The following is a 14,851-nucleotide window of genomic DNA, read 5'->3' as shown; positions in this document are numbered from 1 at the left end:
GGCCTGCCAAAAAGCTGAGAGCCAACCAGAGGCTACTGGACAGCAGCACAACTGGATGGCGCAGTGACTGTTGTGAGATAATGTTGGCTCGTGTCATGACAGAATCTGGGTTACAGCTGTTTGATGGCAGGAGGGAGGTCACAGGGAGAGGTTCTCCATCCACCAGTTTCCCACTTGATTAAACATCAAATCCATCACCAAACACCAATGAAGAGGGCATTAATTTTCACTGACTTCCACGCTTTCCCATTATTTGGCGACATCTCAGTACATTAACAATTTTATGTCAGTTGTTGCTTTCAAACTGCACGTATAAATAGAAACAAGCTTGGTCCTGTGGGGTTCTCAAAATTTCATCATCTGATTGATTAAGAGTACAGAGCAATAAAATGTTCAACAGATTAGTTTTCAAACTGACTGTGAACGTTGAGGCGATAAGCAGGAATCCTATCTGTAATTTTTCCTCACACTTACAATTTGTCGCGATTTCAACAGCCCGAGTCACAAGACAGTTTCACTGCTAGCGACTATCCCACATTTATGGCTCTGAAAAGTAAATGTTTCAAAGCTCATGGGAGCATTACAGTCAGGTTAATTCTGTTCTCATGATGAGTCCATGTACAACCATTAGTTGCGAGGTAGCTATATAATGGTCAGGAACATACAGGCTGTGTTTGTTTGCCTCAGAATACCAAAATTGATGACAGCATCAGTGAGGTCATCCATGAGATCAACAATTTCGCACAGATCTGTGATGTACAAATTCATAAAAGGCACAGTACAGAAACAAGCCATTTGGTCAAAGCGGTTCATTCCCCCATGTACATTTAATGTCATAACTAATTCACATCATATTTATCCACCTTTTTTCTCTATCCCTTCAACTGCTCTTCCTTGGTTTGCCATATTTAGCATGGTACTTACACGGTAGGGATAAGTAACAGGTGAAATGCCTTCTAACTGACCAAATTAAAATGTTGTTCAGAATTTCAGAGCTTGAAACACTACAATTTTCTATTATATAAAGCATTGAATAATAAAGTAGTTTCTCTAAATAATCAAGTTTTGTTCTGGTGCTTTGCTGGAAGAAACAATTTGAATGTCCAAAGTTCATTTTGATTTTAAGAAACTTTTAGGAGTGATGTGAAAACGAAGCACATTCTAATTTACTTGATCGTAATGCATAGTATGTGTTATGAAAACAAAGGGAATAATAAATTGTGATTATGATTTAGTGGCGATGATTAAATAAAACATACCGTCCAACTGTCTGGAGCAGAGGACATTTTGTAGATATTCAGTTTTGGAGAAGATAAATATAAAAATGATGAGACGTGAGTAGAGTAAATCTAAACTTAAAAGCTGAAAGAACTGCAGATGCTGTAAATCAGGAACAAAAACAAAGTTGCTGGAAAAGCTCAGCAGGTCTGGCAGCATCTGTGAGGAGAAATCAGAGTTAACCTTTTGGGTCCAATGACCCTTCCTCAGAACAAGAGGGTCACCGGACTCGAAACATCAACTCTGATTTTCTCTTCACTAATGCTGCCAGACCTGCAGAGCTTTTCCAGCAACTTCTGTTTTTGTCCTCAAACTTGATAGATCTCGCTGATCAATTATAGGCACCAGTTAGCCGGATCCCAATTGAAAAAATATGTGGATGTGTCAAGGACTGATATCTTACTGGTAATGTCACTGGGCTAGTATTCTAGAAACCCAGCCGAATGTTCTGGGGGCAAAAACAGAAGTTGCTGGAAAAGCTCAGCAGATCAGACAGCATCTTCCTCAGAAATGGATTACCAGACCTGAAATGTCAGCTCTGAGTTTTTCTTCACAGATACTGCCAAACCTGCTGATCTTTTCCAGCAACTTCTGTTTTTGTTCCTGATTTACAGCATCCACAGTTCTTTTGTTTTTTATTTAATGTTCTGGGGAAATGGACTTGAATCCATCATGGCAGATGGTGAAATCTGAATGCAATAAAACAGTATGAAATTTAAAACTATATGCAATGATGGTTATGTAACTACTATTCATGGTCATTAAAGCCCCCTAATGTTCTATGGGGAGGGGAATATAACTTCCTTATCTAGCATTGCCTTTAAGTGACTCCAGATATGCAGCTATGTAGTTGCATCTGAAGACAAATTATAATGGTCTTACAATGCTGGTCTAGCTAGTGGTGCACTCATCCCAAGAATGAATCATTAAAATGCCCAATATGATTTGAAATAGTGGTCATGCTTCCAATGCTATTTTTGCTCTCCATGTGAAATTTTCAAACTCATAAAAATAATTAATTACCTTAACTTGCGGCTGCTCTATTTATTGGCAATAATAAATTTAGAGTTCAGAGGAGGTGTTGGAGTAGTGTTAATATTACTGCACTAGGAGTAATTGGTGTATTTTGTACAATTTTGGTCATGCTGTTATAAGAAATACATAAGTCAAACTGGAAAGTGTGCTAAGAAAATTTATGAGGATGTTGCCAGGACAGGTAGGCCCGAGTTATAGGGAGAGGTTGGCCAGGATAGGACTTTATTCCTTGGAATGTAGGAGAATGAGGGGTGTCCTCTGTAAAATCATGAGGGGCATAGATAGGAAGAATGTACATAGTCTTTTTCCCAGGGAAGGGGAACTGAAAACTGGAGGGCATAAGTTTAAGGTGACAGGGGAAAGATTTAAAGATTGACCTTAGGGCCAACTTCTTCATGCAGGTGAGTAAATGGAACGGGCTGCCAGAGAAAGTGGTTGAGGCAGGTACTATAGCAACATTTAAAAAGCATGTGGATAGGTACATGAACGGGAAGGGTTTAAGAGGGTTATGGACCAAATGCAGGCAATTATATTTAGCTGAGTGGGCACCATGTTCAGCATGGGCCAGTTTGAGCTGAAGGGCCTGTTTCCTTGCTGTATTACTTGATGACTCTATGACTCTACTCTAGTAATCCAGACCCCCACACTGTGAATATGAATTTAAATTTCACCACAGCAGATGGTGAAATTTTAGTTCAATAAAAATATCTGTATTAAAAAGCTGTCCTAATGGAAACTATACAACCATTGTTGATCATTGTAAAAGTCTGCCTGGTTCTGTCATGTCCTTTAGGGAAGTAAATCTGTCAATTTTACTTGGTTTGGCCTGAACATAACACCAGATCGACAGTAATGTGACTGACTCTTTACTGCACTCTAGCCAATAAATGCTATAATTGATGCCCATATCCCATGAAGGAATGAAAAAAAAAGTTATAATTAGTATATTGTGATCAGAGGTAATGTGAACTGCAGATGCTGGAGAATCCAAGATAACAAAGTGTGGAGCTGGATGAACACAGCAGGCCAAGCAGCATCTCAGGAGCACAAAAGCTGACGTTTCGGGCCTAGACCCTTCATCAGAGAACTGATGAAGGGTCTAGGCCCGAAACGTCAGATTTTGTGCTCCTGAGATGCTGCTTGGCCTGCTGTGTTCATCCAGCTTCACACTTTGTTATCTTATAATTCGTATATGGATGTTTCAAGTAACTTCATTGAAAAAAAAACTTGCTTTGAACTATTACAGTTGGAAATGCGCTCAAGAAGTAATAGCTTGGAAAGCTCATCCAAAACTAAAAGGTTGCATCAACAAGCAAGGTTACACCATCGAAATTCTGAAAGGGACGAGTCATACTTGGGAACAATTAAAATGAACAATCGAAGAGAAAGACTCTTTATGGAGGAGGCAAGAACTGTTTTGCGAAATCATAAAACCAGGACATCATCTAAAAAACACGAAGATCTTTCTCGAGATGACCTATTGTTCCTGCTCAGTATACTTGAAGGTGAATTAGAGGTCAGTAATTTTTATATGCTTTCATGTTTCCAAAGGTTTAGTTTGATAATTGAAGTCCCAACCTCCAATAATTTGCTTGCATAGTGCAAAAGAAAAGACAAGATTGAGGTTAGGTTGAATCATTGATTGAGTGAGAACAATTTCACAGTAGGTTTGCAATAAAAGGTAAACTACTTCAACTTCATTCTTGCATGTAACTCAACCCCAAAACATAACAATTTTCTGCAAGATCGCTTTTGTTTAAACAGCTTTATGATGATGTCAGTTGGAATGTTGAAAATCAAGCCTTACCTGGTGTTGCCTTAGGCTTTTGAGATGCTTCCTTGAGAAGACTAGCTTCCATTCTGATGGTCAATTCTGCAAAGTACAACACATAATTTAGTTGATAGGTCACAGTGTTCCCAGGAAATGATTACAATATTGTTTGGACAGCAGTCTGAAAGGAAACAGCTAAAAAACAACATTAATTGGAAGACACTGACAAAAGCTATTTGCTATTATTGTTGTCAATAAATTTCAGATAATTATTTCGCATGAAAAGACATTTCTATAAGTTTCTGAAAGTGTATACTTTCACAAGTAGGATATAAGCAAATATTAAGCGCAAGTTCTTTCTTAGGACTATTTCACAAAGTTTGAAGGGACTACTTGCACTGTGTCTTAAATTTTGAAGTTAAAATTTCCCATTAAGTTTAAGCTTTCAAGAAAACTTGTAGCAAAATTAGGCTTAAATTTTTGCCTTTTAATTCAGCAACATTATCAATAGGTTGCATATCCGTCCCCTTTATCTGCATTGGCAATCAGCAAGAAATGTCTATATCGGTATATTTTAGGACACATCTACAAAATTCTGAACATAAGATTTAAATGAGAAAGAGCCACTCAGATCACCACATCCATTACTTCCAAATTCTAAATTCTTAACCCCTGCAAATTAAACAGATTTGTTATTATCTCTATTAACTGGAATGCTTTTTGTTGAAAAGAACAGTTGCAAATCTTATTAGAAGTAATGCTGCAATTATACAAAACTGTATACCTGGCTTGGGGTACTGTTCGCAGATCTGGGCACCACACCTTAGGAAGGATACGTACCACCTCGAACGGAATACAATGTAGGTTTACAATAGATTTCAGGTGAGAGGTGAAAGATTCAAAAGGGATCTGAGGGGCAACTTTTTCACGTGGAGGGTGGTGTGTGTATGGAACGAATTGTCAGAGGAATTGATGGAGGCTGGTAAAATTACAACATTTAAAAGACATCTGGATGAGTACATGAAAAGTAAAGTTTTAAAGGGATACAGGCCAAATGGTGGCAAGTGGGACTAAATCAGTTTCAGGTATCTGGTCAGCATGGACGAGTTGGACTGAATGGTCTGTTTCCATGTTGTATAACTTTATAACTATGACTATGACTAAGACTAAGTTATGAGGAGAGATTACATAATTAACTCTATTTTCTCCAGATTTTAGAAGGTTAAGGTGATTTGATCAGTCTTCAAGATAGTAAGACAAAAAGTCAGGGTCAGCAAAGATAAACTATTTTGTTGGTTTGGGATTCCAGAATTCAGGGGCATTGTCTGAGAATTAGGGCCAGGCTATTCAGGAGAGATATTAAGAAGCACTTCAACACACAAAGGATGGTAGAAGTTTTGGAACTCTCTTCCACAAAGGCAGTAGATGTTCAATCAGCTGTTAATTTTAAATGTGAAGTAGATCAATCTTCGTGAAGGAAAGGTATTAAGGGATATGGGCCAATGTTATACAGAGGTCAGCCACAGATCAGCCATGATCTCACTGAATGGCGGAACCGATTTGAGGGGCTGAATTGTCTACTCCTGTTCCTATTTCCAAAGTTCCTAATTGGTGAATGGAACACAATGAATTACCTTCCATTGCTTCTTGGTCATCAGTTGATTGCTTTAGTCTTTATTTAATGATGCTCTTAACCCATTTTCTGATTTCAAATTGCGGGAGTTCGAGTTTGTAAAAACTTACCTTTTTTTTCTGAATTTCTATTAATGTCTATACATGAACACCTCAGTCAGTTAGGCAAAACATGTTTCACGGAAATAATATTTCTTAATTCTGATCAGTTTCCTATAAGGAACAGAACTAAGTTTAAAACAGAAAATTCGAACATCACAGGGTTAATGAGGGAAACAAAAGAACACAGGGAATGCAAAACAAAAACAAAGAGATCAACTGAATAAACTCAGTAGAAACGGGACATATGTTGACTTTTATGTGTTAGGCAAGAAGAAATTGTACCAGTAAACATGGTACAGTTAGACCATTTACTGCGTCCAAATTTGTATCCATTTATCCACTCCATAAAATGAGAAAGCACAGTTCTGAAGTTATTGGAAATGTTGAAAAGCCATAACTTTCATCTTATCTGGCATAGTAAAAGTTTAATTTTACATTTTAATGGAAAATCATTTATTTTCACACCAGCATGCTTATCCCTAATATATGAGAACTCATGAAATCTTTTCTACATACTCTATAAATCAATAGTGAAAGAGCATGCCAATGCTTCATGTTGTGTGGATTTGTTTTAGGCCCGTGATGAAGTAATAACTGTACTAAAAGCGGATAAAATTGATTTGGCACTTCTGGAAGCACAGTATGGCTTTGTTATGCCAAAAAAGGTGCTACAAGCTCTCCAACGGGACACAATCCAAGCAAAAGCAGACTCACTGCAGGAGGACATCTATGAAAAACCAATGGTCGAGGTATGTGGTATACTCAATGTAAGCTCTAATGTTTTTCGAAAGATCTCAAATTAGATGAAAAAAGGCCAGTATTTCTACTGGTAGACAATTGAACATGAAACTTTGTAATCACATGCACTCCCCTAAACAAGTAAGCAAAGTACTTGAATATTAACCAGGCATCATAGGTTTTGTGTCCTCAACTATTACTTTTTTATTGGCAATTCTTAACTATCTACGAATACAGCACAAAATCAAAGTGGAGTACTCTATCTACAGGGACAATAGAATTAACTGACCCAACCTGATAAATGGCATTACTGCCAATTGTGCAGCAGAAGGAAAGGCTATCCTAAACTAGAGGTCTGATGTCACCCATGCTATGCTTGTGGTAAATGTAGCAAATAACATTGCTGGAGATGAATTAAGCTTTATCTAGTAGTCACTGTGGCTCTCTCTTGTTTAAGTGTTTCTCATAGACTCGTAGAAGTTTACAGCACAGAAAAATACCCTCAGGCCCATCATGTCGTGCTGGTCAAAAACAAGAACCTAATTATTGAATCCCATTTTTCACTGCCTGGCCCATTGTCTAGTGTGCCTTGACATTGTAAGCGCTAGTTGTCACAAGAGCAAGCGCAAATATCATAATGAATCAGCTTGGGTAAAAGTGGAGTAGACCAATGTGAAATGATTCCTATACACTGCACAGTTTGGTAAACTTTAGTAACTTGCAGAAAACATTCATGTCCCACATTGGAAAGCCTAACCTTCACGGATCATTCCTAATTTAGGCACCGTATATTTTGTCAATAAATCATGTTTTCCAGATCTGGAAAGGTAGAAAATTTTGGAACAGAATCTTTTTAAAAAGTGGTAGTTCTTTTAATTTGATTAGATTTGAAATTTAAGTACTTGTTCTAGTATTTGTCTCAATATTAAATTTCATTTTAAGATCATTGTTCAAAGCAAAAGTACAGGTTAAAGTACTGCATATATTTAACAGAGTTCCCCCACTAATTTCAAGATCATATTTCTTCTTAGGGAGATATTATTAAATGTTTCTCCTAGGCTTAAGATTCAGCTGTCAATCGGCCATATACTGTTGTAATCAACAATATAAACAGCTTCTGGGAACATATTTCATCAAGTCAAGATAACTTACACCAAGAATAATTGCTAATTGATTTTTCAGTTTTGAATACCAGGAAACATGACTACACCTTGATGGAATGCAATACGAATCCACCTACGGGCGACTTGACTGCACAGAATAAAAGCAAACAGTAAAAATGCAGTGCTCAGAGGGGACTTGAAAGGTTGGGGCATTTCTATAACCACAAGGGCGATTTCTGATTGGTATAGTAAAGGATATCACATAGGGGTGCAGCACAGTCTGAAATGAGAAAGGGAAAAACCAGAAGTCGTGATGCATATGATGCACGTAGCATTGAAATCCATCAGCCAGAATTTCAAAAGCTAGGAAAAATCATGTCCACAAATCGTAGCAATCTCAGAACCACTCTCAGTGTCTCATGTTGGTGAATATAGAAGTAGAAACATGAGGTTCAGGCAAATGTTTAGCTGGAGGATTGTACAGAAGGGAAGGTTTCAGATTCTTGGGGAAACTGGGAATCATTATGGGGGAAGGGATACCTTTGCAAGAGGGAAGAGTTACATCTGAAGATAGCCATGACAAATGTTCTTGCTGAGGTGCAACGAGCATGTTGGTGAGTGGGTGGGAGAGTTGAACTAACTTATCTGGGGAACCAGAAAATAGTAAGCTATAGAGACATACATTAATAGCAGTTAAATTGGAAATATCCCAAAAAGTTACAGGGCCTAAATTGAGAAAAAGAAGTCGTGAAAGAGGCATTAAATTGTATAAACATCAATGTCTAAAATGTATCCAACAAAGGTTGGTGAGTTGCAGACACTTTCTAAGAGGGTCTATGATATCTTGCACTAATGGAGATGATCTGGGATGGATTCTTAACATTCATGTTTACCAAGTATTCAGCAATGATACAGGAGAAAAAAGTAGGTAATGGCAGTATTGATTAACAATTGTGCTAAAGTTCCAAATGCTACACTTACAAACTGATTCTGAGATTGAATCTATTTTTTATATTTGATCATGGGATGTGTCTATGGCTGACAAGACAGCATTTATTGCCCATCGCTAACACCCCTGTGGTGACAGAACTGTGCATAACATTTCAGTTTAGACCTAACCAGAAGTTTTTACAGGTTCAGTGTAATGCCCCTGCTTTTTTACCCAATGCTTCAGTTGGCAAAGTCCAGAATCTCATGTGCTTTGCTAACTAATCTTTCAATGTACCATATCCTGCCACCTTCAAAGATCTTTGCACACGAACCCCCAGCTCTTCTATCCTTGCACCCTCTTTTGACCTGTGTCAATAACTATATATTGCTTCTACCTTTCTCCATCCATTCGGCCAAAATGCTTCTCTGTTTTAAGTTCCGTCTGCCCATTCTATTAGCCTATCCGTGACCTTCTTGTTGCAGTCAATAGCATTGTCTTCACTGGCGTTTCCCTTCAGCTTTAAAATAAACAAGTTCCACAACTTTCTCACAAACCAGGAGTCTCTATGTTCACCATGCTGGATCACAAAATAAGTCTATTAGTGGTCCCCCTTTCTTTAATTGAAAAATGAGAAAGGCAGAAAGCAGGAAACCACAGGCCATTCACCTAACATCTGTCATAGGAAAAATACTAGAAGCCATCATTGAAGACATTATGAAAGGGCACTTGGTTAAAGTCAAGGAAGTCAGGCATAGCCAATATTATTTTATCAAAGGGAAATCATGTTTAACTAATTTACTGGAGTTTATTGAAGAAGTATTTTTTGCTGTGGATAGAGGAGATCCAATGGATGTATTGTGGTTTCCAGAAGGCAACTGATAAGGTGCCACATTAAATGATAGGGTAGAAAATAAAAGCTGATGGTGTTGGGGGTAACACATTGACATGGATAAAAGATTGGGTAGCTAAAAGGAAGCAGACAGTAGAAATAAATACAAAGTTTTTCAGCCTGGCATGATCACATACGTGATTTGGATAAAGGGACTAAAGGTATGATAACTAGATTTGCTTAGGACAGAAATGTAAGTAGGAAGATCAGTTGTGAAAAGGGAACAAGAAGCCTACAAAGGTTACTGATAGGTAAAGTGAGAGGGCAACGATCTGATAAATGGAGTATAACGTAGGAAAGTGTGAAATTGAAATTGTCCATTGTGGCAGAAAGTATTAAAAACAGAACTTAGCCAGAAAAGGTGAGAGTTTACGAAGTTCAGAGATGCGGAAAGATCTGGTTGTCCTGGTGCATAGCTTGTACAAGGTCAGTAGGCAGGTACAGCAAGTAATCAGGAAAGCAAATAGAATGTTATGTTCAATTATGAGGAGAATTGAATACTTGGGTAAGAAGAAGGTTATGTTTCAGTTATATAGGCCATTCCTGAGAACTTTTCTCGAGTACTGTGTGCAATAACGACCACTGGACTTATGAAAGGATATTAATGCATTGAAACCAGTTCAGAGAAGATTTACTGAACTACTATCTGGAATAGCAGACTGCCTTAGTAGGAAAGGCTAGACAGGCTTGGCTTGTATCCTCTGGGAGTTTAGAAGAATCAAAGCTGACTTAATTGCAACATACAAGATCCTGAGGGGGTGATCAGGAGAATGTGGAAAGGATGTTCCCTCTTGGGATAGAAAGTAGAAGTAGGGGTCATCGTTTTAACATAAAAGGTAACCTATCTAATACAGAGATGAGGATTTATTTTCTCTCAGAGGCTTATAAGTCCTGGAATTCTCTACCATAAAAGGAAATGGGTGCAGAATCTTTAAATATTTTTAGAGCAAATGTAGATAGATTCTTGATTACCAAGGAGAGGAGGATTACTGGGAATATGCAGAAATGAGGAGTCGAGCGTAAAATCAGATCAACCATGATCTTATCATATGGCAGAGGAGGCTTGAAGGGCTGAGTGGCCTCCACATGTTCGTCATCCATACTTCTGTATTTAAGGTGGTTAAAAGTGTAGGAGCTGGTTTACAATGTTTCCAATAGCAGCTGAGATAGCACCAAGGACTCTCCTTCTCAACCTCCCCCACCCCTTCACCTGAGGCACAGTGATCCTCAGGTCAAACCACTGCCAGTTCTTTCTCTTTCCAATGAGAAAGCAGCCTTATGGTCCAGTAGGACAATGGCAACTTTACCTTTAAGATTAAAAATGTACATGCTCTGCTTGGGTTCGTAAATAAAGAGATACAAAATTAAAGAGACCATATTAGAACCTTCAAAACCACTTCAGACTCAGCTGGAGCATGTGGAAAAATCTAGCCACTGAATTTCAGGAAGCAGTAAAGGCACTGAAAGAAGTGCAGAGGAGGTTGACCAGCATGTTAACTAGATAGGGAATTCAGCTATGAGGAAAGCTTATAAATGTTAGGGCTGTCCTTCTTGAAACAAAAGAAAAATGAATGTTTTAAGAAGATTAGAGGTTTTGCTAATTAGGGGAACACACTTAATCTTGCAAGTGAGTCCATAGCTATGGGTTATGGATGGAAAATTTATTGGGAATTCGTCAAGCGGAGAGATTAGGAGGTTTTTTCTTCCCCATTCAGAATCACCAGGATCTGAAATACTTTATCTGAAATGGTGGAAGCTGATGCGATGTACAAATTTTAAGTGGAGTGGGACAAGTATTCGAGGTAACAATTTACAAAGCTATGACGAAAAAGTGGCATGTGGAACTGAGCTCAAATGCTATGTTAAAGAGACAGCATAGACTCGAAAGGCTAAATGGCTTCCTTTTGTAATCTACAGTTCTGTTATTTTTGTTATCTGAACCTGCAGCATTTTCCATTGCTGAGTTTCTACAAATCACAAACAGTCATTTTCAAGGGAATCTTCTATTTAAGTTGAGATGTCAATTAAAATCAACTGAACATTGTTTCGTAAAATGGGAAAGAAATTAAGTCTAGAGATAGTAGGAACTGCAGATACTGGAGAATCCGAGATAACAAGGTGTAGAGCTGGATGAACACTGCAGGCCAAGCAGCATCATAGGAGCAGGAAAGCTGATGTTTCGGGCCTAGACCCTTCTAGACCCTTATTCAGAAATGATTTCTGAAGAAGGGTCTAGGCCCGAAACGTCAGCTTTCCCGCTCCTATGATGCTGCTTGGCCTGCAGTGTTCATCCAGCTCTACACCTTGTTATTTAAGGAATTAAGTCTACACTGAAATTAGAAGATATTCTTCAGTCTTCCATTTTAGTGACTGGTCACAGAGAAGCTCACGGTGGTTTACCTGTTATTTCATGCAGTTAACCATGATTTTTCTGACAACTTTCTACATTCATTTCTTGAAAGGCACAATTTCAAATTGATGATGGCAGCACTGGTTTAGGCTCACCTAAGTAATTATTCTTCATGTATGAACTCAAGCAGTTATTGTTGGCAGGCTGCTTGATGAAAAGAGACATAACAGCCAGCTCTGGTAAAGTCGCCACGCGACAAACATGAACAATTTCTAGCAAAGCCACTGTGTAAAAATAAGGAGTCCAAAGCTTGGTTCCTCCTTAATTCAACCTCATCATGTTTAAATATAATCATTGACATTTGTCAAAGCAAGAAGATCAACCCTCTGATAACAGTTCTTTCTTAGCCAGTGTAAGTTATTCATCCAGTCATTTTTTTCCATATAATTTTTGTGTTCAAGTGTATTAGTTTGATTTACTTTGCAAATGGCATTTAAGTCATCTGGGTTTAAAACTCCATCGATGACTGAAGGGTTTATTTATGTTAAATAGAGAGAAAAAAAATGAAAAGCAATTAACTGGTATTTAAACATCAACATGAACAATAATTTCCTCGATATCATTTTTGTGAGAACTGAATCTCATCTACAAGTGTGCTTTTTAAGTCTCAAAAAGCTAGAGAGGCTTCTGAGGAAGGCTGCAAAACCAGGTTGTAAATTTATTGTAGAATGAAATGACAAATTATGAGCAGGCAGTCATCTGCTTTGGAATTTGACAGCTCATCTATCTAGAAAGAATAACAATTCAGCAAAAATCCCTCTATGATAAAGAATTCCACAGATTCACAACTCTCAGAAAAAGAATAATCCTCACCCTTTTTTTAAAATGTTTGACATCTTCCTCTGAGATTGTGTCCTAAAATCCGAAACTCTCCCACTAAGATCTCTCCTCATCTACACTACCAAGCCTCCAAAGAATCTGGTCAATAAGGTTACCTCTCATTCTTAGAAATTCAAGTCAATGCATGCCCAATTTACTTCAATCTCTCCTCATAAACCAGTTCTTCCATACATGGGAGAACTTTCTCTGGACTACCTCTAATGCAACTATACCTTTCCTCAGATAAATGAATGAAAATTGTTCACAGTAATAAAAATGTGGCCTGATTCATGCCTTATATAGTTTCAGCAAGACTTCCCTATTTTTAATTCGCTTGAAATAACAGCCAAAATGCCATTTGATTTCCCAGTTACCCACTGAACTTTGATGCTAGCTCATTGTGATTCATGTACTAGACTCCTAAATCATTCTGTGCTTCAACTTTCCCCAATCTAATGATATTTGGTTCCTGTAATCATCCTGCCAATGTGTATAATCTGACATTTTCCCACTTATATTCCATCGACCAAATTTTTACTCACTCAATTAAACTGCCTATTTGCCTTTGTGGACACCTTATAATATTGTCACTACTTTCCACTCACCTACTTTTGTGTCATCTGCAATATTTGCAACAGTACATTCCCAGTCCACTCTAGCCAACTCTGCTCCCAATCGTATGTAATTAACCTATTTTCTGTTCAGCAGTTATTTCGGACCCCAGTTTCTCACTCTCCCTGTACCTTTCATGCTTTTGTCGAACGGTGTGGTGAATTTCTCACTGGTCTGTGGTGAGTTTCCATTTAAGCCAGTTACAGAGTGTTCCTGTTTTTTTTAATGCTGCACCGACAACTATCATTGTAATACTGCAGCAAGGGCACTTTGTGTTCAGGGACATGCACCCAGCTCATGGACTAGGCCAGACTGTGCCTCTGGGCTCTCTGCTTGCTGTCATAGTGCTTACTCACTCTGACTACCTGGATGCTCATAGTGTCCCTGCCTTGCATTGGCTTTATCCATTTTGCCATCTTTGCCAGACATATCAGGCTCATTTCAGTTCTATCTTGCCATTTCACACAGACACAGATCTAGGAAGCTTGTCATGGTTGACAACAGACCCCAGTTGAATCAAGGAAGACTGCCTTTGCTCAGGCACTCCTGACACAGTAGGTCAAGGACAGACTCTGATAGAAGTCCAGGGTCTTAAACATGGTCAGTCAGCCATTCAGGGCTGTCAGAGACAGGGTCTCTCTTCATAATGGGCAAAGTGTTGAATGTCATGCAGCCCACCACCTGTTATAATTCCTTCTACCCTGTTATGGGCCGTATTCCTCCTGGAATGAGAGACTGGCAGGTATTAAAGGAGATGAAAAGGGGGTGGCACAGCTGTTACTGTGGTGCAGGTGCCCCGTGAGAAGGCCATGTTAAATTGCCCACAGCACACAGGCCATGCAGTGGTTAGTGCTAGTGGGTGACAACAAGTGAGGGAATATGCTTCAGGCAATAGTTAGAGGGACAGATCATGAGCCTTGACAGGCAGTGGAGAGAGAGTGTGAGTGTGGGGTAGCTGGAAGAAGATTATGACGATTGCACTCGTGGAGTGGAGAAAGACATTGATCTTATCCCTACAGAGCTGGGCATTCCTCCAGATGGCTGAGACTGCACTAACCAAGGTGGCAAACTCTGACCAGGCCGGCATGAACCAGTGGCCTCTTTGGTTGCTGTTGGGGCAAAACGATATCTTATATCTGCACCACCCTGTCCACCAGAACTTACAGCTCGCTAACCACAATACAAGGTGGTAATTTCCCCATCTACCAGATCCAAGGCCAAAGTGGGGAACTATGTAGGGCAGCTCCAGACAGACAGTAGGCTGCACAATCAGCTTTTATAGATTACATGGGTGAAAAGATTCCAAGCAAATCCAGGATATCCTGGTAGTGGTGACTTGTACTGGGCGCCGAGCATGGTACAACAGGGATAGAATTTGAAACAAGGGATGACAGAGAGGCAGGTTAAGTTAGTTAATGATAAGCTTCGACAAGAAATCGTCTCGAGGTCTCACAGCAACAATGCCTCTAAAAACATTCAGGCAAATCACACTTAACTAAAAAGTGTTAAGATTCACTCCATAATTTCTATT

At 38.9% G+C, this 14,851-nt stretch overlaps 2 protein-coding genes across 7 annotated transcripts in view; one reads left to right on the top strand and one right to left on the bottom strand.

Annotated features, from left to right (window-relative positions):
* Positions 1-14,851, bottom strand: part of cmss1 (cms1 ribosomal small subunit homolog) — a 323,071-nt gene that overhangs the window by 151,504 nt on the left and 156,716 nt on the right. For 3 of the 5 annotated variants that reach the window (XM_059650230.1, XM_048540831.2, XM_048540832.2), the window contains one exon: positions 4,121-4,186. In XM_059650230.1, coding sequence (XP_059506213.1) covers positions 4,121-4,172 — 52 coding nt within the window. In that variant the 5' untranslated portion in view covers positions 4,173-4,186. Of the gene's footprint in view, positions 1-4,120; positions 4,189-14,851 lie in introns of those variants that run through there. The other 2 variants (XM_059650229.1, XM_059650228.1) reach the window with 1 other exon arrangement.
* filip1l (filamin A interacting protein 1-like) overlaps positions 1-14,851 on the top strand; it is a 245,810-nt gene that overhangs the window by 86,873 nt on the left and 144,086 nt on the right. For both annotated transcript variants that reach the window (XM_048540835.2, XM_048540834.2), the window contains exons 2-3: positions 3,560-3,829; positions 6,394-6,567. In XM_048540835.2, coding sequence (XP_048396792.2) covers positions 3,566-3,829; positions 6,394-6,567 — 438 coding nt within the window. In that variant the 5' untranslated portion in view covers positions 3,560-3,565. The remainder of the gene's footprint in view (positions 1-3,559; positions 3,830-6,393; positions 6,568-14,851) is intronic.

The sequence above is a fragment of the Stegostoma tigrinum genome, chromosome 12, assembly GCF_030684315.1.
Source record: "Stegostoma tigrinum isolate sSteTig4 chromosome 12, sSteTig4.hap1, whole genome shotgun sequence".
Lineage (NCBI taxonomy): Eukaryota > Metazoa > Chordata > Chondrichthyes > Orectolobiformes > Stegostomatidae > Stegostoma > Stegostoma tigrinum.
This window is presented reverse-complemented; position numbering and strand designations above follow the sequence as displayed.